This window comes from Thamnophis elegans, chromosome 5 (assembly GCF_009769535.1).
Source record: "Thamnophis elegans isolate rThaEle1 chromosome 5, rThaEle1.pri, whole genome shotgun sequence".
NCBI lineage: Eukaryota > Metazoa > Chordata > Lepidosauria > Squamata > Colubridae > Thamnophis > Thamnophis elegans.
Window position 1 is genome coordinate 52422793 of NC_045545.1, and position 25642 is coordinate 52448434.

Genomic DNA, 25642 nt, shown 5'->3' on the forward strand with positions numbered 1-25642 from the left:
GATAGATCAGGGAGAATCAGTGGATAAAAGGCAAAAAATAATTTACTTAAAAATCCTCCCTGTGCCAGTGTATGACCACCAGGTGGCCAAGAACTCAGCGCCGCTTGGGGAAACGCTGCGGGGGGGAAGTGACCCAGCTGGAGACCCGATCAAGGCCAGCTAACCACCCTGCGGCTATCTGCAGAAGCGTGGCTAAGCGGGAACACGAATGGGAGAAAAAGTGCGAATTCAGGCCCTCCCAATTGGCTGATGCTCCAGTGCGAGGGAGAAAAAGGAGGTAAAGATGGCAGCTGCGCAATTTAAAGTGGCCATGCACCCCTCCGCGGCAGGCTGGGCCAAAGGGCAAGAAAAACACAAAAACAACAAATTCCAACTAAAAGGGGAACGCCAGCAGCTGCCGGAAGCCTTGCTGCTCCTGCCGCGCTTTAAAGCAAATGGGGCAGCTCTCCACTGCCGTCCAAAGGTGCCGCAGCAAGCGGAGCACCCACCACCACCACCACGCCTACCTCCGAGTCTCTAGGAGAAATCAAACGACGTGAAGCAAGAAGAGGAGACAATTAACTGTTAGCTATGGGAACAAATTATTAAGGAAAAAGGAAGGGAAAAAAACTAGGAGTGTCCAAGCCTAGATAAATTACGCTGGAGCTCACAAATAAAACTCTTGAACGGGCAGACTGAGAAAAAATTCTGGTGCCAAGTAACACCAGGAGGCGTGGCCAAGGAAAAAGATTCCTCAGTCCCAGGACAACCAGACTGATTTAACACTTCGCTTGGAAATATTAGATATGTTTTCCACCTTGAGTTATTAATTAAAACAATAAAAGTGCCATAAAACAAAATCTTAAAACACACTGAATTCAATAAAGTTTATTTAGAACAAATTGCACTAGTGATTGGTACATATCATTCCTTGCAACTACACTTCAAAACTGCATATATAATGGAACACAAAATACCAGGTGAACTTGCAGTTGTAATAGAACTTCATCTTCTTAGTCACTAAACCTACAAATCACTATAATCACATTCTTTATTTCCTTAAGCAAAAACCAAGTAAGATATTAGCTTTATCAGATAGGAGCAGTACCTTAAAACAAAATTAAGTAAATCTTCAAAATGGACTTCTTCTCAACAATGCACAAATACACTCTCCAGGAAATTATCAAAGAGGACATGACAGGACATTATGAAAGAAAGAAAGAAAACCAACAAACCATTTTGCTGCTTTGATTTTTCTTTCATTTTCTTTGATTTTATTTCTTCAAGAGTTTTGATTCCAAAATTCAAACATTTATCTGAAAAATCCAGATATCTGATTGAAAAACACATATATAATTCCAGAAACCAAACATTTACAGTATTTGACAAGATTGTAGATTTTTCAAATTTAAATGATTGAAGAAATTAATATAATCTTAATATTACATACTGCTTGTTCTTACCTTTATCTTGATTTGCACTAGTCACTGATTTCCGAGTAGAAATTACCCGCAATCCATTTGGACTTTCTGTAGATGGTTGTTGAGCAGGCATTTTAGATTCATCACCTTCTTCAGATAATTGATCTGAAAGGAACACTAATGTTACTTTAATTCTAATCCTGTTTATTCATAAATAAGCAAGATCTACTGATCTTAAATCAGTAGAGGGGTAGGTTGCCCTTCTTAATGTGCCTAGGACTGCTATTCATTTACTATCTATAATTCCTCATCAGAAATGTTATGTAGCCCTAACACTAAAATAAATGTTTAATGTCTACTGTCTATGTTCTTGATAAGTTAGTATGGTTATTGAGCTATATCTTGGGGTTTCATACTCATGAGAATCCATAACTTACTATTAAGTATGTAATTTCAGCCTGCATTTAAACATTTAGAATAATTTGATTAACTGTACAAGATATATTTAAACTTTCTTTCGAAGAATGGCACCCTATAAAAGTAGGTATCAATGAAGTAACCATATTTAAAAACAAGTCTGATACTGAATTTAATTTAATCTAGAATCATGAATGGATAAACTTTGCGCATGGATTTACACTGTATTCAAATGCTGGCTTTTTTCTTTAAAGGACAAACTTTATAACATATTTTATTTGATTTATTAGAAGGACTAGCTTTTTCAGTTTACATGGAAACTCATATTATTCTGATTTTTTAGATATTGATTACCTTTGCTAATTCTTCATTTTTGACAATGGTTTTAAAGTGATAATTTGATTTGATTACTATAAGATCACATTGGTTTACAATTCTAATACAATTTTGAAATTTTTATTGAACTTTGCTTCTAATTTTTTTCTATTAAAAAAGGAAACATGAAGGAAATCACCTGAATCTACATATGTTAACTGATTATTATTTGTTAATAGTAATAGATTCCAGTTTTCATATGAAAATACAGAATAAGTGGTTGAGGTTCATGTTTAACTTTACACACAAATGCATCGCACTTCTTAAAGAGATTGAATCATGGGTTGGGGGGGGGGGGGAGTCCTATTCTATTGCCTAGTGAGCAATGAAAGTACCTACCGTATTTTCACCCATATAACCCGCCCACGCAGATAACCCGCACACGCATATAACCCGCGGGTTTTCTGGATCGTGTAAAATGTTTCCCGTATACCCCGCCCACGCATATAACCCGCCCACGCAGATAACCCGCACACGCAGATAACCCGCACACGCATATAACCCGCGGCGAGTAAAAGAGAAGGGAAACAGCTGAGATGGGGGGGGAAGAAACGGAGAAAGAAAGAAGCCTGCGCACGCTGGGGAAGAGGAAAGGAACGAAGGAGAAGGAAACAGCTGAGATCGGGGTGGGGGAAGAAACGGAGAAAGAAGCCTGCGCACGCTGGGGAAGAGGAAAGGAACGAAGGAGAAGGAAACAGCTGAGATCGGGGTGGGGGAAGAAACGGAGAAAGAACCCTGCGCACGCTGGGGAAGAGGAAAGGAACGGAGGAGAAGGAAACAGCTGAGATCGGGGTGGGGGAAGAAACGGAGAAAGAAGCAAGCCTCCGATCGTGTAAGCCTCCGATCGTGTAAAATATTTTCTGTATACCCCGCCCACGCATATAACCCGCAGGGGGGCGCTGTGCATGTAGAAACCGCATATAACCCGCGGGTTATATGGGTGAAAATACGGTAATTCCCTGCAAGGAACTCTCATCAACCAGATTTAAACTGATCCAAATTCTTGAGCTGTTAGAAAAATATTGTTGCCTTTTGAATAGAAGCAGAGACAATGCTGTCGGGCAATAACTGAGATGCCATTTGCAGATGTGCTATAGAGCTCATCTGGACTTTACATCTTTTCTCCTCCTCAACTTTAACAATAAAGTTCAATTACAGAAGTGACTGGAGATATATGATGACATGGAAAGCAAAAACAACAGCTTGTCCAGATGAAGCTTCAACTGAAGCAACCATTAAAATTATTTGGAAATTCTAGCTAGCATCTCTGGATTTCCTCTTTGTAAAAGGTAAGATCTTTCTTAAATTAAAAGTTTGATTTAATGAGTTCGGGGAAAAATCGATCCAAGCAAATGGTCCAAGAAAACAGTATCTTCATTTTATATTTTATCTGCTATACTCATTCTCCCTTTGTTTTAAAATTATGTTAGCTTGAGCGAATCATACTTAGCTCACCATCATCATCTTCATCATCATCTGCTGCATTAATAACAACAGGTGGATGTGTGGGACTAGGAACATTTTCAGAATTTTCCACCTTCATCACTCCACGCAACTGAGGTGATGGGTTAGATTGAACAGAAAGCTTGTTTTGTTGTGCAGTCTTCATCTCTTCTTCTTGAGACTCAGGCACATTTGGAAGAACAGCTTAAACAATGAAACCACATCAAATAATCCATTTAGTTTGGTCAAACTCAGAATGAATTCATTAAGATCTATGAGAATTTAGTAGTAACTGGCACAAATTCCACAATTTCAATAATCCTACTCAAAGAATAACAATGCTTGAATTCAGTCCATTACTCTTAATATATACAGGGAGTCCTCAATTCATGACAGTCATTTAATGACCATTCAAAGTTATAATGGTCTCAGAAAGGATGTTTTATGGTCTGTGTAAAGCATTTCTGGCCATTGTAGAACATTGTGCCACTCTTCTGCAGTTAGGCATTTGGCAATTGGGTCACAGCAGGTTGCCAAGTATCCTGCAATGTGATGGCCATTTGCAATCTTCTCTACCAACTTCCCCTTCTCTGTCAACTTCAAAGTAAATGGGAAGCCAGCAGGGATAGTTGCAAGTGAAGGGGATGATGAGCTGAAATCTTTCACTGGCCTGCAATAATAGAGCCGAAAACTTCAAGATTTTAGCTCCATTCCTGTAGCTTCCCCAATTTTAAACTCTCACCTCCTCTTAAAAGTTTTGAACTTTTATACATACTGTTATTAACATTTTATGTACACCTCAAAGATTCCCTCTTTGAGCAGATGTGTGGTTCAGAAATGTGAAAAATAAATTAAAAATAAAATACAATAAAGTAAATTGCACTAATGTAAACTAGATTCAATTACATTTACTCCCAAAGAGAATGGCGTGGAAGTTTTCTTTGTGTATATGATATGAAGTTATCTGAATCAAATGGGAAACTTTCAACACAAAAAGTTCAACTGGTGAAGTTACTTTCACATAAGCAACGAAAGCCTGGATCTCTTCCACTGGCTTATAAACCATTTATTAATGTGGAACTGGTACTTATTGCCACAATTTTCCAAGGAAAAACATTTAACTTACTCTTGCTTGGAGGTAAGAAAAGCCCATCCACAAAACGTCCCTTGTTGTGGTGAAAAGCACAGTTCAATTTCTGACAGCCCAATGGCTGATTCTCCCAATAGCACGGTATTTCGCTGCGTTTTTTCTGAAGACAAACCACAAATTAATTATATACAGAAGAGCTCACAGCATTAAGAAAGCAGCATATGCAGTGCATTTAGAATCATAGCTCCAATAAAAGTAATATGGTTTACCAGGAGGCACATTGCTTGTTGCTAGTGGATGGATGGAGAAGACTGAATGGCTATGAGTTTTGGATCCAAATCATGGAACTGGATATTTTCCATCTTTGGCTCTGAATGGAGCTATGTAGCTCATATAGACCTACAACACAATTTGGGGATTCTCCTGGATACACAGAATTATACAAAAAGCACGTGGCAACTACTACTCTACTTTGTATTATCCACTATTCCTGCCTATTCTCACTGCCTTAGTCACCTCTAGACTAGATTATTATAATACACTATTTGTTTATTTACAGTGTTTGTGTATTTATTTTTATTTCATAAATAACTATATAGGGCACATACCAGTCCTCTATCTGATTTTTTAAATATAAATGATGCTGTGCTTAAATAGTTAAATGGCCCAGGCACTCATATTTGAACGTAGATGTTTTTAGCATTTATATTTTATGGTGTTTTACTAATTTAGATGACATACACATACACTAAACAAATAAGTTTATAAAGCTCTCAAGGCAGTGAACATACTAATACTCCTACCTCCTAAGGTTTTCCTCACATTAACCTTGTCAAGTGAGTTGGATTGGGAGAGATGGGTTTATCCTTGAAAACTGAAGCTACAGTTGGTCCAGAAAGACGGTTGGTCTTACCTGAAAGGTAGTTCTTGTGCACTGCGGGAGACTCCATGCATGTTGTTTACAACTTCTGCCTATTAGCCCCGAGACAGAGTTTGAAGTGTTTGGATACGCCTCCTTGGCTGACTGGATCTCAGTTCTTAACTCAGTCTAAGCCCAACAAGACGTATCCAACTCTTCTCTCAGGATTCATAGACAAAAGTTAGAACATTGCTTATTGGAATTCTTCAATCAGTACAGGAAAATAATTGAAATTATATCTTTGACATCTATAGCTTCTGAAAATCTCTGCGAAGCTGCTAAACGGTTGCCAGGTTGCTGGCGGCCGTTCCATAGTAAGCTTAGTTTGGCAGGCCCTTCACCACCTCGCCTCGAGCTTAAATTGATTAATCGGCTTAATTGGTGGTTTCCGACCTGCAAGTCTGCCTTTGCTTGGCCACTAGATTTGCTTCCAACCTGATTTTGAGCCTGTTCTTGCTAGGCTGATCGATTTTCTTCGCAGGGCTGTCGGATTGTTGTTGCCTTGTCGCCTTGAGCGTGAACAGTGCCAAACACCAGTTTCGGTGCAAAAACAGCTTACTTAGGATCGGAAAGGGCGAGAGGCTTCAGAACGTAGTGTTACTGATATCGCAGCTATTTAGAGACTGCAGGGGGGATTTGGACGTCTGGGGAGCCAGCAAAGCCTGCTGAATTGCCTTGTCACACAATTTGCTTGTCTCTGAGGTAATCAGGCTGTTTGATCTGACAGATGTGGTTGCCACTTTGAGGATCTCTCCTCTCACCAGCTGCCATTTTGAGAGAAGTTACTCTCGGATTTATGAGGCAGGCTTGGTCACAATTTGAAGCTAGCTACCTTTACTTCTGGACACAAGTTGTGCTTGTCTTTATTGCCTCCCTGAATTTAAACTGGACCAGGCTTGGCTTTTAATGCCTTAGCTGCTTCAATTTGATTCCATAGCCTCAATAAAATTTACCTCAGATACTGGGACGTCCATTATATTACAGCCTATCTCTGACAGTCCCGGGCCGACTGGAGCGCGATTGCTCCTGAGAGTCTGTTTATAAAATTTCTAAATTGCCTCTTATCCCCATAGTCTCCATCCAAGTACTTGGTCACATCCTGGGGCTCTAGGGTGTTATACAGTGATCTGTTTAACAGCTTCTTCATGTTGATCTCAATTTCAGTGTATTCCTAGAAATGGCTGATCATTTTGCACGCCACTAGCAAGAGGCGTTGAGAGAGATGGGTTTATCCTTGAAAATTGAACCTACAGAATCCAATTGTGCAGATAGTTATGGGCACACCTCAGTATGCCCACATAACAGTACTTTGCAAATGCACTGGTTATTATCTGTGAATAATCTCCTTAATGATATCTGCATATCCCACTCATTCTAATACAGTGGGCATGTTTTTAGTCCTTTCCTTAATGGGGGTACTTTCCAAGTAAAGGAAATTAAGTTTAAATTATTTAAACAAGACTTGTGTCTGTCTTATGCCATTCAAGCAACATCACCAATGCTATCAGTAACATGGTCCTTACGAAAAAGCATCTGAATTTGACTTTTTAATACAAAATATAATTATATTGAGTAATTTTTTAAAAAATCAGTTTCCTTCTGCACATTCAGACAATTTTAATCAAAATAGTCACTCAAATGACAGCATGTGGTAGTCCTCTAAGGACGTTCAGGTAACAATCATTCACATCTCCTAAAAGTATGTCAGTGTTTTTTCAAATGGAGATGTAAGAAGAAAAAAAATTAGTACACACAAACGTATAGTATATAAATACACTTGCTTACACTGAATTTTATATAATCAGTTTCACCTCTTTCTTATTAGATTAGAATTTATGTCAATTTACCAAATAAAAATTTTCTTTCTAGGTCCTATTATCAATTACATCATAATATATTAGACATGCAACATTTCCAGGAATATGAAAAAATATTTTTACTTTGAAAAATTAATAAATCTTGTACAAATGAAAATATATATTTAGTTTTCAATATCCTTTACAAATAAATCTAATAAATGTTGTCAAATAAAAATTATATTGCTTGATTTATTTCAAAAATATGTTTATTTTAAAAATTGGGAAAAATACAGTTCAGATTATAATTTTAAATGTATTGATAAATTAATTTTAAAACATTTTTTAAAATCTTGTAATGAATGAAAAAGAAGAAACTAAGGGTCATGATATGGCATTTGATATACTGTCTAATTGGTCTTACATTCCAAACCTTTTTTGCTTTAACTTTTGACCGTCTGCTTGTATCGAGGCAAGCTCTGATACTCCTTCACATTTAATCTACTTTTTCCCAAATATTTTTATCATTTAACTATTCTACATTTACACTTTTAATTTTTCTCTCCATGGAGAAGGGGTTCTCAGAAACAATGGGAAAACAAGCAGAATGATTTACAGGCCTCTGCCTATAATATACAATAATTGTACATTATAATCCTGCAATTAAAGAGATTATCGCCTCTTCCAATTTAGGCTATTAAAACATTTAACAAAGACACTTTTCCAAATTCAAATTTATCTAGAAAGATGTTTTGAAGCTCTGATCCATGGTGAACTGTAACATTATATGTACAAGTGCAATATTATGTGTACTGATGTACTGATGTAAACACTCTCCTATGAAAGTCAAAACAAGGCCATAACTAAAGTATTGTAATCTACTTAATTTCAACAATGCATGCTCTCCTCCCAAATGCCCATCTTAAATGTACTACTTTATTATGCTGTTATATAAGCACTTACATCAATCTCCATGTGTCTAAAGCGGCAGATACTCCTGAAGCATCGACCTTCCTGCCAGAGCACACACACAGTTTCATTTCCAAGGGCAGCTTCACAGTGACGAAAAGGACAATTATCCCCCTATGAAAAATGGTAGAATGAATAATTAAAATCTATGGGTGAAATCCAATATCATGCAAGTTGACTTACATACATAGCATCTTTCCTTCAGCTGATCTCTCTACAAGACCTACATTTAATTTGAAATGAAACATTCAAGATGTGACTAAAGAAGCTCAGCTTTAATTCAAGGAGTTTGAGAAAGGCCCAATACATCAAACCTAACAAAACTTCACTTTGCTCACATCTTGAGTGTTTAATTTCAAATTCAATGTGGTAATGTACAGAGGCCAAATGCTGAAAAAATTATCAGTGTCCCAATATATACAAACCTGACTCTCTCTATCTCTCTCAGTGTATGTACGAATGTGTTTGTGTGTGAGAGCAAGGGCATGCTACATACTTATGAAAATGAAAAAACTAGGAAAAAATTCTAAGTTATATAAAATAAGAAAAAAGCAAGTGTATTCTAAATGTCGAGAATATATTTTTTCTGACTAGCAAATGAATTGTGATTTAAATAATCAAGTTAAATAAAATCAAAACTATCCCACTGAGCAATTAAATATACATAAAGATAGATTTAAGAACAATATTCTTTGTAGTATAAAGATGGCTATAATAATAATTTCATATCTTAAGAGTTTTTATTCAAAATGTTAACAGCAACTCAAGCCTTCAATGTTGCAATGAATAGCAACCATTCATTCATTTTTATGGGAGAATGGTTTACTGAATTTGCTATAAAATTTCATTTTGTACAATGAAAGCATGCAATGTGAAAGTGGGTATCTCCACGGTTAGTTCTTCTGATGCCCCTTCCCCAGTTTAGGAATGGCAAACTAAAAAAATAAATCAATGAAAGAACACTTGATAAATTTTCCATTTATCCGTACTTTGGATATATGAATATACAAAAGGTTTAGAAAATAACATATATATATATAAATATATATTAAAAAGCTGATTGTTACATCAGCTCTTTACTGGTATGGGAATAATGAGACATGTGAATTATATATTTGCCTAATATAATCAAGTTCCAGTAACTTATTTTTGCATTTCCTATATAGAAACATACTACATATTTTCCATAACAACATCAATTAATTCACTAAAATTAATAGGGGTTGTTAAACTGAATATGGTGCAGTTGAGTTACACATGAAATAACACAAATATGCTTAGAAGACTCAACTGCCATGAAAAATACCTTGGTACAAGTAGAGTAGAAATAGAAGTAACAATCATCTCCTTGGTTAGACATATTCAAATTAATTTCCTTCAAGTTTAAGGTGTAGAAACAAATGGCTGAATACAATTTTGTTATTTTTCAGCGATAGTTAATCACAACAATGTTTAAAATGGCACAATCTTCTATACTGGATTTAGCAATATCTTCTTTAAAATATAATCCTGAAAAACAAATGAATAAAAGATTGAAATATGACTGAAAATGTTACATTTGATAGAAACATCAATTTCCATAAAAGTTTAACTCTAATACGTACTGATTTTTTTTTAAAAAGGAGTCAAATTATTACATGCATTTATAAGATAAGAAGATACACTTAAAATTTAGAGCTTATCTTGGGGAAGATATGAAGGAGCTATTAAGGCTTGGAGAAAAGATTACAGTCCAGAAATGGAAGGAACCATGAGAAACTCAAAATAACCCCATTTTAATTTTGTCTAATATGATTGGGCAGACATAGATTTCCAAGATGCCTTACAACTTTCTGGAACCCTTGAGGTGTCTACTTCTTGACTTAGCTTATCTTGAAAGACTGACTTTTACATCCTAATTATAAACTCTAAATGATTTACAATCTAATAATATCCAAATGCAAGTCAAGATACTAGCTATCACCTATACAAGTACCTCTTGGCTTATAACCTTAATTGAGTTTGAAATTACAATTTTAAATTGTGATGGTCAGTAAGCAATTCACATGACACCTGATTTTACAGCCTTTTTCGTGGCAGTGGTTAAGTCTATGTGGTGATTGTAAAGTGAACACTGGTTGCTAAGAGAATCCATTGTCTGCAAATATAAATAAGGTCATGTGGAAAACTAAAATTACTGTAAATTACTGCTAGACACACCCAAAATGTAATCACAAGACCACAGGAGAGATATGGCTGTTGAAATTTCAAATCTGGATCGTAAGTTAAGCTGGGAAGGTCTATCATAACTTCTAACAATTGATAAATGACAGTCAAAGACTACTTGTAAAACGTGTCATGGGATAGCATTGGCTTGTTTGTGAGATGACCTTGTTGTGTCTGTTTGTTTCATAAGGTCCAGCAGGATGAACATTCTCCAAGTCCCTTCTATTAAGCAATGTCATCTAAAGTCTCTTCTTGCAACCTACCCTATGGAACAATCAACCTTGCTCAGGCTTCTGTAAGACATTAAGGATCTGGCTCTTTGCCAACAGCAGGCCTCTTGTGAATAATGAATGCATTTAATTCATTAAGAAGGGCCTTCTCTGTGGTGGCTCTCTCTCTGCGCAATCATTCCCCCATAGAGTAGAATGGCCCTCACTGTAACACTGATGACCTGGTTCTGCCAGCGGACCTGGGGAACCCAGAGTGGGATAGAGCCCATTAAATGGCTCATGTAACCTGCTGTCACCAGGGCAGGGTGGGGTGTAGGGTGGGTGGGGTGTTGATTTCATTTTATTATATTAATTTATTTGATGTTATTAGTTTTATTGTTTTAAATCAGGTTTTGTATTCTGTAAGCCGTCTTGAGTAACCATATGCGAATAGGCAGCGATATAAAATCAATCAATCAATATTGTTGTTGTTATTATTATTTGGGTTTTGCTTCATGTTTGCAATGTTTTCCAATTTGTCTTTCATATCATTGTAGCTATTTTATTGACTGTTAGGAAGCCCAGAGTCATATGTCAACTTGTAGCCATCTAAATATAATTATAATAATTTTAAAATATGGTTAAGCAAAATGTTATTAAAACACAGACTTAATTCAACAATACAGACCAAAATACCTTGGTATAATCAGCAGATACTATCTTCAAAACTTCCAGTTATTTTTCTCCTGTAGGTCGAATCAACACTCAATCCATAAAATAGCAACGAGATATAAAGACTTTTCTTCCTCACATTGCCAAGGACACAAATCTCATCCTCATTCAAAATTCAGATAAAGGGTGAATTAAAACTATTGGAGAAAGTAAGTCCATTTGAATAGCCAGGGAAGCTGGAAACAGTGCTTAATTCCCTCTTCAAAATAAATAGTTCATTTAAAGAGGAACTTCTGTTTTGTCTTCCACAGCCAAAGAATTTTACTTTTTTTTTTTAAATTAAAACAATGTTTCAATTTCTGGTCTTCAAGATCTCTTCACCTATTGAAAAAGAGAAAAAAATCTTCCCCGGTCTTTATTAACTGCATAGTAAAATATAGTAGCTTTAAGGTCAGACATATAAACACACATAAAGTTGCATATTATGTGTTTATACATGTAAAAATGTATATGCAAGAGCAGTATTAATAAGCTGCATTTCAACAAATCAATCTTCCATGTAATTAAATTTTTGGATGAACAGTTTATCATACAGTACAAACATAAATAGGTATATTCATATTGCATGTCAAACTTTACAAGTGTGCCTTGTGAGTACTATTTTTAGGTTAAATGGATAAATGTTTTGTTTATTATTTGCAGTTGCAAAGCAATATATTTGGCAGCATAACATTAAGAAAATAAAACATTTTATGTTCAACCTATTCATTTAAAAAATAATAATTTAAAATTTGTTCTCTTGTTGTCAGTGCAACATTTCCCTGAAAAAAGGTGTTGCTGCTTTTCAGCAATAAGATTGAAATAATGTCACTGATCTAATATCCTAACAATTTTACAGTCACACAGCAAATAAGATGTGTGTAAATCAGAACAGAATTCTTTCCAAATATCATTTTACAGATGTAATTTTTATGAATGTAGAATAGTAAGTTGGAAAGTTTTACTCCAGATAAAATAAGATGCCTCTGGATATTCATAGTATGATGTTTCCTCAACTCTAAAAGAGTAGAGGGATTTTTTAAAAATATATATTGTTTCTGTTGAAATTCAACAATAGGAATTTAAGAAATGTCATCTGTAAAATTGCTTTTTATTTGCATTTTTTTATGCAACTTGCTTTTTTTATGCAACTTGCTTTTTTTATGCAACTTGTCTTGCTGGCACAAAATGATACTAGTACTCCAGATGGAAAAATCTGAATGAAGGAAAAAGGTTTCTGTCAAATACATATTATTTGCCATAATCATTCAATTTTAAACAAAATATGTATATTTTAAAAAATAATAGATTTATTGTTTAAATGGTTTAAAAAGCTGTCCTTTAGGTGTACAAAGTTTAACACATGTATCATAACAAGCAAAATTAAAATAATTTTGTTAGGAACATTTCGTTTTCATATACACTAAATAATTTGGGGAATAGTATTATGGTACCTGTCCATTTAGTACATATCCCAAGTATTTTGCATAGTCTGTTGTAAGTAATTTAAGAACATACCATCTTTACACCTTTGGTAACAGATGACTGTTAACAGATAACAGATAAGCCAAAACTATGAACAGTTCCACTGCTGCATTAAAATCCCAACTGTTTTAAAGAATATGAAAAAGATTATTTTTCCATCTTTTAGTGCAAAAAGTAATTTGTATCTCTGACAGCAGGGAAGTCAATTTATGTACTTAAATGGATTTTATAAAGCTGAATAATTTTGAATTCAGTTGGTACAAAATCCTAAAGAGGGCCATTAACCTTTTGGAGGGGAACTACTATTTCTGGCAATATAAAGTGAATCATCTAAAGGCAGCAGCTCTCAGATTCTAAATTTTCTGCTCATTTCAATTTGTTCCACTTGTCTATGAAATATTGACAATTAGCTTGCTCAGATGACACAGGATGTATGTATGTTTACATGATTCTTTGAAGCTGTAAATATAGAAGAGAACACAGAGCTGAGGGGTAGAATGAAGCATGTCATGAAAAGACGTTGCCACCAACAGTCAATGTCCAATCCCTCTTGAATTCCATTGACTATTATCTGATGTAAATTTAATACTGAACTTTAGTTGATTAGATTCTTGTGTATAGGCTTGAGCCCATAGGCTTGACATATAGTCCTGATCCTTTGTGCCTAATAGTAAATACTGTATAGGGAATATTTTCAGCTACATTTTAAACTGTTCAAAACAGCCAAAATTAGAGATATCATTCTACTAATTAACTTGCCATTTCACAGCACTAATTTACATAACTGCAAAGCTCTAAGTAAAATTTAATCAAAACTGTGAAAATATGATCTGACCTTGTTTCTTGAGTGGAGAGATTTGTTGTCCTGAAAGTACTGGTATCCAATTTCTCAGCTATCCCTACCAATATATAGGACAGTATTTATCAATGTAAGTTGTCTAAAACGGTTTTTAATATTTTGATAATTGTTGCAACTAATTAAAGTCTTTCCTCAATTACTACACTTGCCAAGGGCAGCAAATCTTAACAGCTTTCTGATGGGGGAGATTTGATTACAATGTTTGCATATATCAAATATTACCTCTAAAATTATTTATAGCATTCATATTTGAGAATTTTAATTCTATATACACCTCTGAGTAAGTTCTTTTTAGCTCAACTTAATTCTAAATAGATATTCATGGATTTGCAAAGGAGCCTACAGAAGTTGTTCCTTGAAACAAGAATCTAGGAAGACAAAAAGTAATGATTAAATTTGCATCCATTTCTAGCCATGAGCCAAAAGTGGTATTTTTGTTATGAAAGCCTTTTTGCAGGTCTTGGAGGGGAAGAGCAATAGATGATCAGAAATATCAAATCATCTCAAAGGGCTGAACAAGGCTCATATGCAAGGATAGCAGTAGTCACTTATAAATTCCTTTTGTACTCTACTGTCAAAGACAGTCTATATAAATAGGCATGTTTTCACACTAAGCTTTCAATATGAGATAACATAGAAAATAGAATGTAAATTCAAAAAATGAATTTTCTTTGCACTATAACTACATTATGGGCTCTTTTAATCACTACCAATACAAATTTTACCACCACTACCAATACAAATTTTAAGTAAAGTCCATTCTGGCTCACAAAAGTGCTTGATGTTACTTACATATTAGCCTTTAAAATTTATAGAATCTGCCTTATATGTTACAGCACACTCTCATTCTAGAACACAATTCCTGTTTGTGGTGTATTCTATATGCCAGGAAAACAGGCAAAACAGCCATCATAGTCAGGACTATCCATTTTGCTTCTGTTTTGTCACAGTTGTTTTGTTTAGAGAGAGGCTGTCTGCTGATAGCCAGCATTTTCTTTTTATACACCCTGTATGTAGCTAATGTGCAGTTGCTAACTAAATGCACTATATTGCCAAAAGTATTCGCTCACCTGCCTTTACTCGCATATGAACTTAGTGTAAGTGACATCCCATTCCTAATCCATAGGGTTCAATATGACATTGGTCCACCCTTTGCAGCTATAACAGCTTCCACTCTTCTGGGAAGGCTGTCCACAAGGTTTAGGAGTGTGTTTATGGGAAGTTTTGACCATTCTTCCAGAAGCGCATTTGTGAGGTCACACACTGATGTTGGACAAGAAGGCCTGGCTCTCAGTCTCCGCTCTAATTCATCCCAAAGGTGGTCTATCGGGTTGAGGTCAGGACTCTGTGCAGGCCAGTCAAGTTCATCCACACCAGACTCTGTCATCCAAGTCTTTATGGACCTTGCTTTGTGCACTGGTGCACAGTCATGCTGGAAGAGGAAGGGGCCAGCTCCAAACTGTTCCCACAAAGTTGGGAGCATAGAATTGTCCAAAATGTCTTGGTATGCTGAAGCATTCAGAGTTCCTTTCACTGGAACTAAGGGGCCAAGCCCAGCTCCTGAAAAACAACCCCACACCATAATCCCCCCTCCATCAAACTTTACACTTGGCACAATGCAGTCAGACCGTTCTCCTGGCACCCGCCAAACCCAGACTCGTCCATCAGATTGCCCGATGGAAAAGTGCGATTCGTCACTCCAGAGAACGCGTCTCCACTGCTCTAGAGTCCAGTGGCGGTGTGCTTTACACCACTGCATCCGACGCTTTGCATTGCACTTGGTGATGTATGGCTTGGATGCAGCTTCTTGGCCATGGAAACCCATTCCATGAAGCTCTCTGCGCACTGTTCTTGAGCTAATCTGAAGGCCACATGATGTTTGGAGGTCTGTAGCGATTGACTCTGCAGAAACTTGGTGACCTCTTTGCACTATGTGCCTCAGCATCTGCTGACCCCGCTCCGTCAGTTTACGTGGCCTACCACTTCGTGGCTGAGGTGCTGTCGTTCCCAAACACTTCCACATTCTTATAATACAGCTGACAGTTGACTGTGGAATATTTAGCAGCGAGGAAATTTCACGACTGGATTTGTTGCACAGGTGGCATCCTATCACAGTTCCACGCTGGAATTCACTGAGCTCCTGAGAGCGACCCATTCTTTCACAAATGAGTGTAAAAACAGTCTGCATGCCTAGGTACTTGATTTTATACACCTGTGGCCATGGAAGTGATTGGAATCTGATTCTGATTATTTGGATGGGTGAGCGAATACTTTGGGCAATATATCAAGCATGGAAATCTTCATTTAACCCTAATCCTAGAAAAACTTTAATATAATTAATTATTAATTAAATAATCAGATGAGTACTTTTTAAAACCCCAAAATTCACAAATTTGCTAGTTGTTTTTTTCCCCTCCATATCCTTAAGGAACCAAAAAATGGGGTTAAAAACAATTATTTAACCAAAGAGGGCTTAAATGGAAGGGGCTAGACTAGGAATACAATGGTAATGCTGTACCGCTTACCTAAAAGCTTTTTTTTTTAAGAAACAGAAGGTGTGGTCCCGTTCCCCCCGGCTGGCTGGGATAGGGATGGGGAGCGGGAGAAGAGATTCTAAATAAATTAATAAAACATCAAAACAGAAATTAGGAACTGGGAGCTAAACGGAAAGTTAAGGCGAGAACGTAAGTAGCGCAGGCCTCAGGAAAAGCCGGAACAGGGAAATAAACACAGGCCGAGGCCCAGACTCCGGGGCCTAGAGAGGAAGGCGTCCCTGACGAAAAAGAATTGGATAAATTATACGCAAGGAAGCCGCTGGCCTTACATCGGAGACAGGGGGAGGGGGTCCAGGTCTTTGTCACTCATGCGCAGGGACTTTACCGAACCCCGAGACGACGACGACAGCAAACTCTCGGTTCCCGCAACACCGCGCTCCGACCGTTCGTCTGAGGGGCGAAGATTAAACTCCTCGTCGTTGCCGTTAACGTCGCCGCTGCCCACCTCTAAGATGGCACCTCCCCCTGACGCCCAGCAACTTGCCCGGAAGGAACATGGCAAAACTAAAGGAGGGGTTAAAAAAAAAAGAGCCGTTCCACTCACGTGATCTCTTCGCTCTCACCATTATGAACAACTAGCACACGTCACTTCCGGTCCACACAGGAACCTCTTCAGTACGTCGGCGGGTCGCGAGGTGCGCGTGTGCGGGAAACGCAGGACGGGTTTTTTTTTTAATTTCCTTTTTTTTTGCTTGCTTGCTTTCTTTTTTAAAAGAAGCTTCTCGGCGCTTTTTAAAAAAAAAATTATCTGGTTTCTCTATCCTGACTGTTGGCCATGGCGTACCGCGGGCAAGGCCAGAAGGTGCAGAAAGTGATGGTGCAGCCTATCGTATCCTTCTTGTGGCAAGGCAGAGGAAGCGGGCTTCTTTGGAAAAGGGCGGGGCGAGGCCCGTGAGGGGATGAGGGCGAAGGGAGAGAGAGCGGGAGGCATTCGGCCGAGAAATTGGCACGTTGCTCGGTTTCCCGTGTTCTGTGGAAGCTCTTTATGAAGGGGTGGGGGGGAGGTAGAAAGAGGTTGCTAAGCTGACAGAATTTATTCCCTTGGTGAATCAGCCAGTCACGCGTGCTCGGGTTAGTTATGGTGAGTTATGGTAAAGTAGATTGGCTGAGAAAATCGCCATGAACATCTGGGATATACTATTAGATTGAGTTATAATCCGGTTGGGAATAGGATTAACATGGCTAAAATCGATTCAGAAAAGCAATTGCTTGTTTAAGTTTGATTCTGCGGTGCCTCAGCCATCAAGATGCTTTCATTTTGTGGGAGTTCTTTTGGGTAAGAGACTTGTGGTGCTTACCCTATCCTGTTTATTTGGACAGTTGGAAGAAGGAAATGTTTAATTTCTGTCAGAATGAATGGGAATGCTCCTTTTTATGTATTTTTTTTCCTAAATTTATTTGTGATAGAACCTCATTTTCCGCTACCTGCAGAATGTAAGTATACATAATTACATTTTTCAAATGTAACATGTTATAATTACAGATACTGTGGTGTACATTGAGATGTTTTGTTCTCTTTGTATATATAATACAATCCCTCCCCCTTTAGTTTTAATAGGGAAGTGACCAATTAATGTGATTGAAGCATTTTTTGTAGAAAGCTACAGTAAATACATTAATGTGCATTTCAGAAATGTTAAAAAGTAGTATTTATCATTGTAAGTAATAAAACAATAATGACAGCTCAAAAAGTTAAAGTCAGTAATAGTAAGTTTGAGCTGTTTCTTTCAGAATCTTTGCTTCTGATAAAATTATTTTGTGTTGTAAATGGTTTTAAATTAAAATCTCCTTATTACACCTTGAGTAAATAACTTTTAATAAGGCTTTCATTTTCACTGAAAAAATGGCAATGGAGAGGACTCAGTAAAACCAGTTGTTTTGGTGGTGGAGTTTCACTGCCAATTTCTAGGTATCAGAGAGCCACAAGAATTTGGGCCATGCAAATAAGATTGTAAGCCTGTACAGAATTCCACAATGTCATAGTTTCTTTGCTGTTTACTTTGCAGAGATCCAGGATTCAGGTTTGGCTATATGAACAAGTAAACATGCGGATAGAAGGCTGTATCATTGTAAGTATTGCAGTAGCTCTCACATACATGTAAAGAAAAATATAACTTAAATAAGATTGCAAAAGGATATCATTTTGTTTTTAATTTCTTTTCTCAGACTAAATGAAATCAATTAGTACAATAAGTAAACACATTTTTCTGAACCATCATTATTTGGGATTAATTATGAAAAAACATTCACTCTATAGTTATCTGGACACTTACTGTGCTTGGGTTAATGCTGACCTTGAATCAATACATTTTCAGGGGCGTTTAAAACTGACCCAACTGTTAAGTACTAACAGCTATTTTCTTTTTCTGAATGTTTAGTTAAATGATTATTCACTTTTTTATGGTTGCTTCTGTGACTTGTTCATTTTATTTCATTTATGATACATCATTTTATTGTGGGAATTTTGATAGTTTAAAATGATAAGATGCAGATATTTTAAAATAAGAGTAATCTGTCCCATTTGATGAGCCTAACTGAATCCACCATTCTTGCATCTTTACTACCATCCTGATGTTGCTTCCTTCCATTAAATGTATTGTTACATTTCTTTGTTCTGGTTCACAGGGTTTTGATGAATATATGAATTTAGTTCTGGATGATGCTGAGGAAATTCACTCTAAAACAAAATCAAGAAAACAGTTGGGTAAGTAAGCTTTTTGGCAATATATATCAGACATCATTTTTTGTTACTAGTAAAAAAGAAATATTTAATTTTGTGAAAATCCATGAAAAGAATTTCAATTTTGCATTTGAATACTAGTGAACAAGCCTCCAAGTAGGCTTGGAACTGCCATTTCAGGTTCCATATATTTAATTGGCACATTACTTGCTAAGGTGAATAGTATCAAGAACAACTGAAAGGTCAAGGATAGGCAAAGGGTAAATACTGATCCCTCTTTCTTGCCAAATATCCATTAAGAAAAGTAGTACAATTTTCCTGTAAAACTAGGCCAGGACTGAATGTGGGAATTTTTTTTCATTGCATTATTTAATCACAACTGAAGAAAGCCAAATGAATTGTATTGCTAATTCTATCATAATATATAATAAAATAAAATGCACATACACTTAAATGTATTACATTTTTTAATCATACTCTTTGCCTTTGCAGGTCGAATCATGTTAAAAGGAGACAATATTACTCTTCTGCAAAGTGTTTCCAACTAGAAAATACCTAGTGTTTCTGTTGTAATATTAATGTTTAATCTTTTTAAAAAATTTGCTAGCTTAATGCTATCATTTCTGATTTGGTATCTGAGGCAAGAATGAAGACAGCAACTTAGTTCATGCTTCTGTAATTTTCAATAACTTTTTTACACTTGTGTGTAACTATTTCTTTATAAATAAATGTTTTTGTTAATATATTTACCTTCTTTATTACTATTTGGACAGAAATTTTTGAATAATAAGAATACCAGCAATAAACAGTTGTATTAGAAGATGCAGTTATTTAAAGTACTAATAAAAGAATATATAGCTTGAAAGATCAGTTCCTAGTTTATGAGATGCTGTGAAATATGCTCTCTGAATAAAAAATGTGATCAATAGCATCAGACTAAAACTTAGAAATATAATAATATACAACTCTCTTATAAATATATGACTTAATAGTTTCTTAGAAGAAGCATAAGTTTATAATTGAACCTACAAACCTCTGACTGGATCGGAAATAACCAATTTGTTCTATTTTAGAAATCTTGTTCATAACATTTGGGTACTGGGTTTGCCTTATTAAATATTAGGATTTGCCTTATTAAGTATTTATTTAGGATTTTATATGATATCTGTGTTGAAGTTCAAGTTTCTTTTTTGAGAAAAGTGTAATCCACCCTTAGGTTAAGGAAGTTCACATATTGGCTGCCCTGCTTTGCTTCTGTTATTTATTGGAGGACACTGTCCTACACAAGACATTAAAAAAGCAGCTTGACAAGCAAAGTTAACATGGTAATAGGGATTTCCTTGCTTTTTAGGTAAAAAGTTCATCTCCTTAATTGCTGCTCTTTGCAAGTGATAAGTTCAGAGAACTCTATTCCCCAGAATAGATATAAGGAGGAGTGACTACTTTCTTGTGAGTATAGAGGTTGCTCAAGAAAGTTTTAAAGATAAACCAAATTCCAGGAGTGAATTTACTGAGTAAACATGGAATGAAGAATCAATCACTGAGTGAACACAATTGCTAACAATAATTTGGTAACAAAGCTCAGTGAGAATCCTTAGCAAATCTTAGGTCAATAGTACAAACTTGGTTGAAAGGAAACAAGACTGAAATAACGGCTTTTCTATACTGTATGTGACTCCTTGAGAAATAGAAGTAAAGATGAACAGTTATTACTATGTTTAAGATTTACAGTACATGTACCATGTTTCTGTTCCTACTTGAAAATTATCTGACATTTATAGCAAGTGCAACTATATAGCAATTTTGGGAGAAAATATAAAAACTGGAACTGCAAATTACCATCCTTCATCCTTCTGAAAGAAAATAAAAAATTATTTGACCAAACAAATAAACTACAATGGTAAATTAACAAATATCTCTCTATAAAGAATAGAAACAAAGAAGCAAATCCAGTTGTATATGCTAACGCTGGTAAGGTAATAAATAATTTTTTGGGCCATTTGGTAAACAAGAGATGATCCAAAGCTGGAAAAAGGATGCCCAAAATCCATTGACTTGAAAGGCTCCTGGATCTAACGTTTAACTGGTTATATCAGTGGTCCCCAACCCCCGGTCCGCGGACCGGTGCCGGGCCGTGGAGTACCTGGCACCGGGCCGCGCAGCGGCCGGGGGCCATGATTGCTGCAGCGCCGGGGGCCATATTTGCAACTTTGTAGTCCTCATGAACGCGCCCTTTCTCTGCCCCCCCCCCGCCGCCCCAGATGTGCGGGGCTGGGGGGGCGAGGGGAGGCCCGATCTCCCCCCCGCCCTCTTGCTCTGCTCGCCCCGGGAGGGAGGGGGCGGCGGCGGCGGCCTCGGCCCGAACTTGGGATGCTGCTGGCGGAGGCTGCCTGGGAGACGAAACGTTGTCCGCGGACTCACCCGGCCCGCCTGCCCCGTGGAATGACGAGGGGGGTGGCAGGAGGGGGCGGCGGCGCTGCATTTTCCTCCCAAGGAGAAACTAAGGTTGCGGGGGGGAGGGGCGCAGCGCGGCCGTTTCGGGGGAACTTGGGGAGCTTCGCCGTTCCGAGAGGCGCTTCGCGCGCAGCCCCACCCAGGTGGGAGATGTTTTCCTCCGCCGAGGCGGGGAGGGGGGGGCTTTACGTAAGACTCGCGGCGCAGCTCTGCCCCCCCTCCTGGAGTGTCACCTGCCTCCCGCCCCTCCCCCCCGCCGCTCCGCCGAAGCGCTTTTTGTGTGAGGCCGGCGGGGCTCTCGGGGACCCTTCGGCCGCAGCCCGCCTTCTCCCCCTCTTCCCTTCATGGAGCGCGGCGCGGAGGCCCACCCCCTCGGAAGCAGCCGGCCTCCGCCGCGCCAGCCGCCCGCCCGCCCGCCCGAAGTAGGACACAGGGCCATCTTTTTCCCCCGCCGAACTGCAGCGAGGAAAAAGGGCTGCCCGAGCGAGCGGATCGCGGGGTCGGTTCCCCCTCCCTTCCCCCGGCAGCCGAGGAGGAGGAGGCGGGGCGGCCTCGCGGGCTGTCGGCCTTGGCGTGAAGGAAGCCCCCCCCCCCTGCGGAACGCGCGCCCAGGATGGCCGCCTTCCCACCCGCCGGTCCGGAAGGCCGAGGGAGGCTCGTCTGACTGGTCCGCGGCGATAAAAAGGTTGGGGACCACTGGGTTATATAATACAGTACATCTACTTTGGGCTATTCTTAGCACTAGCATATCTGGTGCAGCCACCCAAGTTCTAAAAATAATTATTTATTTTTTTCACTAAATAGTGCTCCACCTTTTGTATAATTGGAATTCCAGGAACTGAGATAAAGGTCACATGAGAAGCACCATCCCAGTGCCTTGTCTGTAATACGTCTCTGGCTCAATCTTTGTTAAGAAGTTACAGGCTGTATGTCTCTGTTTCTTCAACTCTTGTCAGTGATCTATGAACATATTTTTGTCCTCAACAGCCCTGAAATGCAATCATAACAATCGTATGACCTATTAACATCGCACAGCTAGTATTTCAGATTTCAGCAAAGGTCCTAAAATGCAAAAATACAGCAAAGAGAAAATAATAGTAAATTTAATTAAAAAAACAATTCCTAACACCTATGAATATATAAAGAGTCTGAAAAAAACCAATAAGCATCATCCAAACAAAAAGTGCACCAGTACACAAAAATAATATTCCATTTAGATTCAGTAATCAGTTGTACCACTGTGCTGTGAAACTCAAAATTTTCACAAAGTCTGCTCATTCGGAAGAAAGGGAAAATAAAACTGCCACTTGTCCAAGTGTACAATTCTAGACTGAAATAAACCAAATCAAAACCATTTTGATCACCTCATTTCAAAATGCAACTACCGGTAGTTTAAATCACTGAGAAAATACCTAGATCATTTTAATTTAGAAAAAGAACAAGCTAAATATATCAAACGTAATGCATGGTTTATAAGAAGGGGAAATAGAGGAAAGTTATATTAAACTCTGCAGTCATTCAATAAAATGGAATGAATGGGTGGCTGAAAATAGACAGGCATATTATTTTTTAATCCAGTATATATGGATTATTATTTTCCAGAAAATAATTTCTGGAAAATGCAACAGTCTTCACTTTAGAACACTTTTAAAGAAAATTAGACTAATCAATCAAGAATAAGGTATTTCTGGTCTTGGCCATATATTGCCTGCAAGATTAGGAGTAATTAGGTAATTGATTACCGGCTGCTCCAGCATATGAATAGGAAATTGATGTAACATTTTGGAAATTTCTAAGTAGTGGAGTTGTTTTCTTCTCTTTTTTTGTAAACAGTTTTATCAGCTTGCCTCTCCCAAAAGTGATTCTCTGTAAATGACTATCTCAATTGCAAATAGAGCAGCCTTTTCTGAACGGAAAAAGATTATAAAACAAGGCAATATATATGATATTTGGCTGTTTTTCCTTCTTAGTTTTGTTGGTTTATTCCTTCTGATTCAGTGGTGGGATTCGACCAGTATGCCCCAGTACCTGCGTACCGGTGCCTGCTGGGAGCACCAGGTACTGTTCTGGTACAGTGCTCCGGAGGGCCCACCCGCCTGCCCGCCCTCCTTACCTATATTTGAGCCAATCGGGGCTTACGCACACGGAGCGTATGGTGTCTGCATGACACTGCGCCGAGTAGCTGGAGCGTTGCGGGCAGTAAGTACGCATGTGTGTGCTGCGCGTGTGCACGTGGTAGATGCCTGGCCCCATTGCAGTGTACCGTTTGCAACAGGATCTGGAACCCACCACTGTTCTGATTTCATTACATATATTTTGCTCAGTGATATTATTTTCTTCATATATTTTCTTAAGACGTATATTCAGCTTCCTAAAAAAAATTAAACCTTGTTGGCTCTTGTAAGAATGAAATGGAAAGTATTTGATTCTATCAGAAATGCTGCAAAATATGAAGAACTTCCAAAGCTTGGTAGAAAATATAGTCATTGTTATGGACAGCAGAGGGCACACCTGCCTTAAGCAAGAAAGGTAATTCTACAATAATAGTGTGTCAGCAATATGGTTCCCACAGTACTCCTGTCTGTTGCTTTAAAGCTCCAAAACAATATGGAAGGATGAGAAATTCTACCAGGTATATGTACGAATCCATGCAACTGCAAAAGAGCATGCTTGACTCTTTCTAATTTGCCCTTATCCAGAAAGATTTCCGTTTTACCAACCAATAGAATAGAATAATCTCCAAAAGTCAGATTTGCTTCACTTTTTGTTTCATATTGCTTTACAAGTTGTATTGTTTTATAATGTGTAGGACTCTTTTATTGCTGTTCGCCCTGCAACTGAACAAGAACTATCACATTCATTCAGGATAAAATCACTGTAAAAGAGGGCCTTTATAACATGGCATAATCATCATGTTTCAATATATTTGCAGAAGTTGTCAATCCCAGTCTGCATCTTGAAGTTGTGGAGGTAATCATTTTTAATCAATGCAAATTACTTTATGGTGTGGGTTAATAGTATATGGCACATTAGTTTCTACGAAGTGAAGTCATCATTTCCTTCTGTTCAGTGATATTGATGTTGAATTAATGCTGGAAAGCCGTTCCCCATAGTTTTAGACAAGGGTTTTCTAGCCCTATCAGGGGAAGCCCAGTTTCAGTCAGGAATATAGGAAATACACTGTCATGAACATTCTATGAGCACGTGCAAATGAGTAGTTGATCAGACCATTTCATTTGTTTACAAGTGAAACAAAGAAGGATGGATGCCATTCAAATTCGAGACCAGAATCCATTACCTGGCCACTCCAACCTACTGAATAATATGAGTGTCATACAACTGCACAATACTTAATTAGGATTAAAACCATAGTGTCAGTTAAAAAATAACATAAACTTAATTTCAGAAGGGAAGAGTTCAAGTGCACATTAGACAAGACAGTGAAAGGAAGAGGAGGATTAAGATGACCTAATTTTACATTGTATTTTGCAACCTACGTTTTGGTTTGGATGAAAGAGTAGGTTTGCCGAGAAAGAAAAGAGCCTTAGAAGAATGTAACCTGGGATTTAATTGAGATGTGAATTTATAGTATAGTAAAGTTAATGCAGATTTTAGAACATCATTTTGTGAGAAGTGCCCTATTATGAATATGGAATAAATATAAACCTGGGTTGTGCCCCCAAATATCTTTATAGATCTGTGCAGAAGAAGCATTCTATAGAAAAGAAACAGCAGGCAAAGGAAACCGGTTAACAGATCAAATCTAGTAATACAAGAAGATGATGAACTTAAGATGAGTCAAGAGAACAATTGACTACTAATGTTCAATTAAGTTTTTACACAGCTAAATAAATAATGGGAACTGAACAACATGAGACAGAATTTGAAAATTATGTACAAATGATGAATATGTGATTGCAAAAATGTATAAATGTTTGTTAAGATTTATAATGAGGAACATGGACTGCATGACAAAATGTCTAGGAACTTTGGTTATAATACACAAATGTGGGTAAATGGGATGAAATTCAAATTATAATTTGAGATCAATTTTTTAAATAAAATAATGTATCTT

The 25642-nt window shown here is 37.6% G+C and overlaps 2 protein-coding genes across 8 annotated transcripts in view; one reads left to right on the forward strand and one right to left on the reverse strand.

The window, feature by feature from the left end:
• The window catches only part of ZC3H11A (zinc finger CCCH-type containing 11A), a 29615-nt gene extending 12686 nt beyond the window's left edge, over positions 1–16929 (reverse strand). The window contains exons 1-9 of one of the 7 annotated variants that reach the window (XM_032218714.1): positions 16703–16929; positions 13855–13918; positions 11520–11569; positions 9716–9918; positions 8404–8523; positions 4762–4885; positions 3648–3839; positions 1443–1565; positions 1215–1295 (exon numbers count right to left, since the gene is read on the reverse strand). In XM_032218714.1, coding sequence (XP_032074605.1) covers positions 1215–1295; positions 1443–1565; positions 3648–3839; positions 4762–4885; positions 8404–8523; positions 9716–9769 — 694 coding nt within the window. In that variant the 5' untranslated portion in view covers positions 9770–9918; positions 11520–11569; positions 13855–13918; positions 16703–16929. Of the gene's footprint in view, positions 1–1214; positions 1296–1442; positions 1566–3647; positions 3840–4761; positions 4886–8403; positions 8524–9715; positions 9919–11519; positions 14996–16403 lie in introns of those variants that run through there. The other 6 variants (XM_032218711.1, XM_032218713.1, XM_032218710.1 and 3 more) reach the window with 6 other exon arrangements.
• An 85-nt stretch (positions 16930–17014) lies between these two features.
• On the forward strand, positions 17015–19858 carry SNRPE (small nuclear ribonucleoprotein polypeptide E). The gene is made up of 5 exons (XM_032218717.1): positions 17015–17262; positions 17841–17867; positions 18440–18502; positions 19059–19137; positions 19606–19858. Exons 1-5 carry the CDS (start codon positions 17209–17211, stop codon positions 19659–19661), a joined length of 279 nt encoding a protein of 92 aa, XP_032074608.1. The 5' UTR covers positions 17015–17208; the 3' UTR covers positions 19662–19858.
• Positions 19859–25642: the final 5784 nt, after the last annotated feature.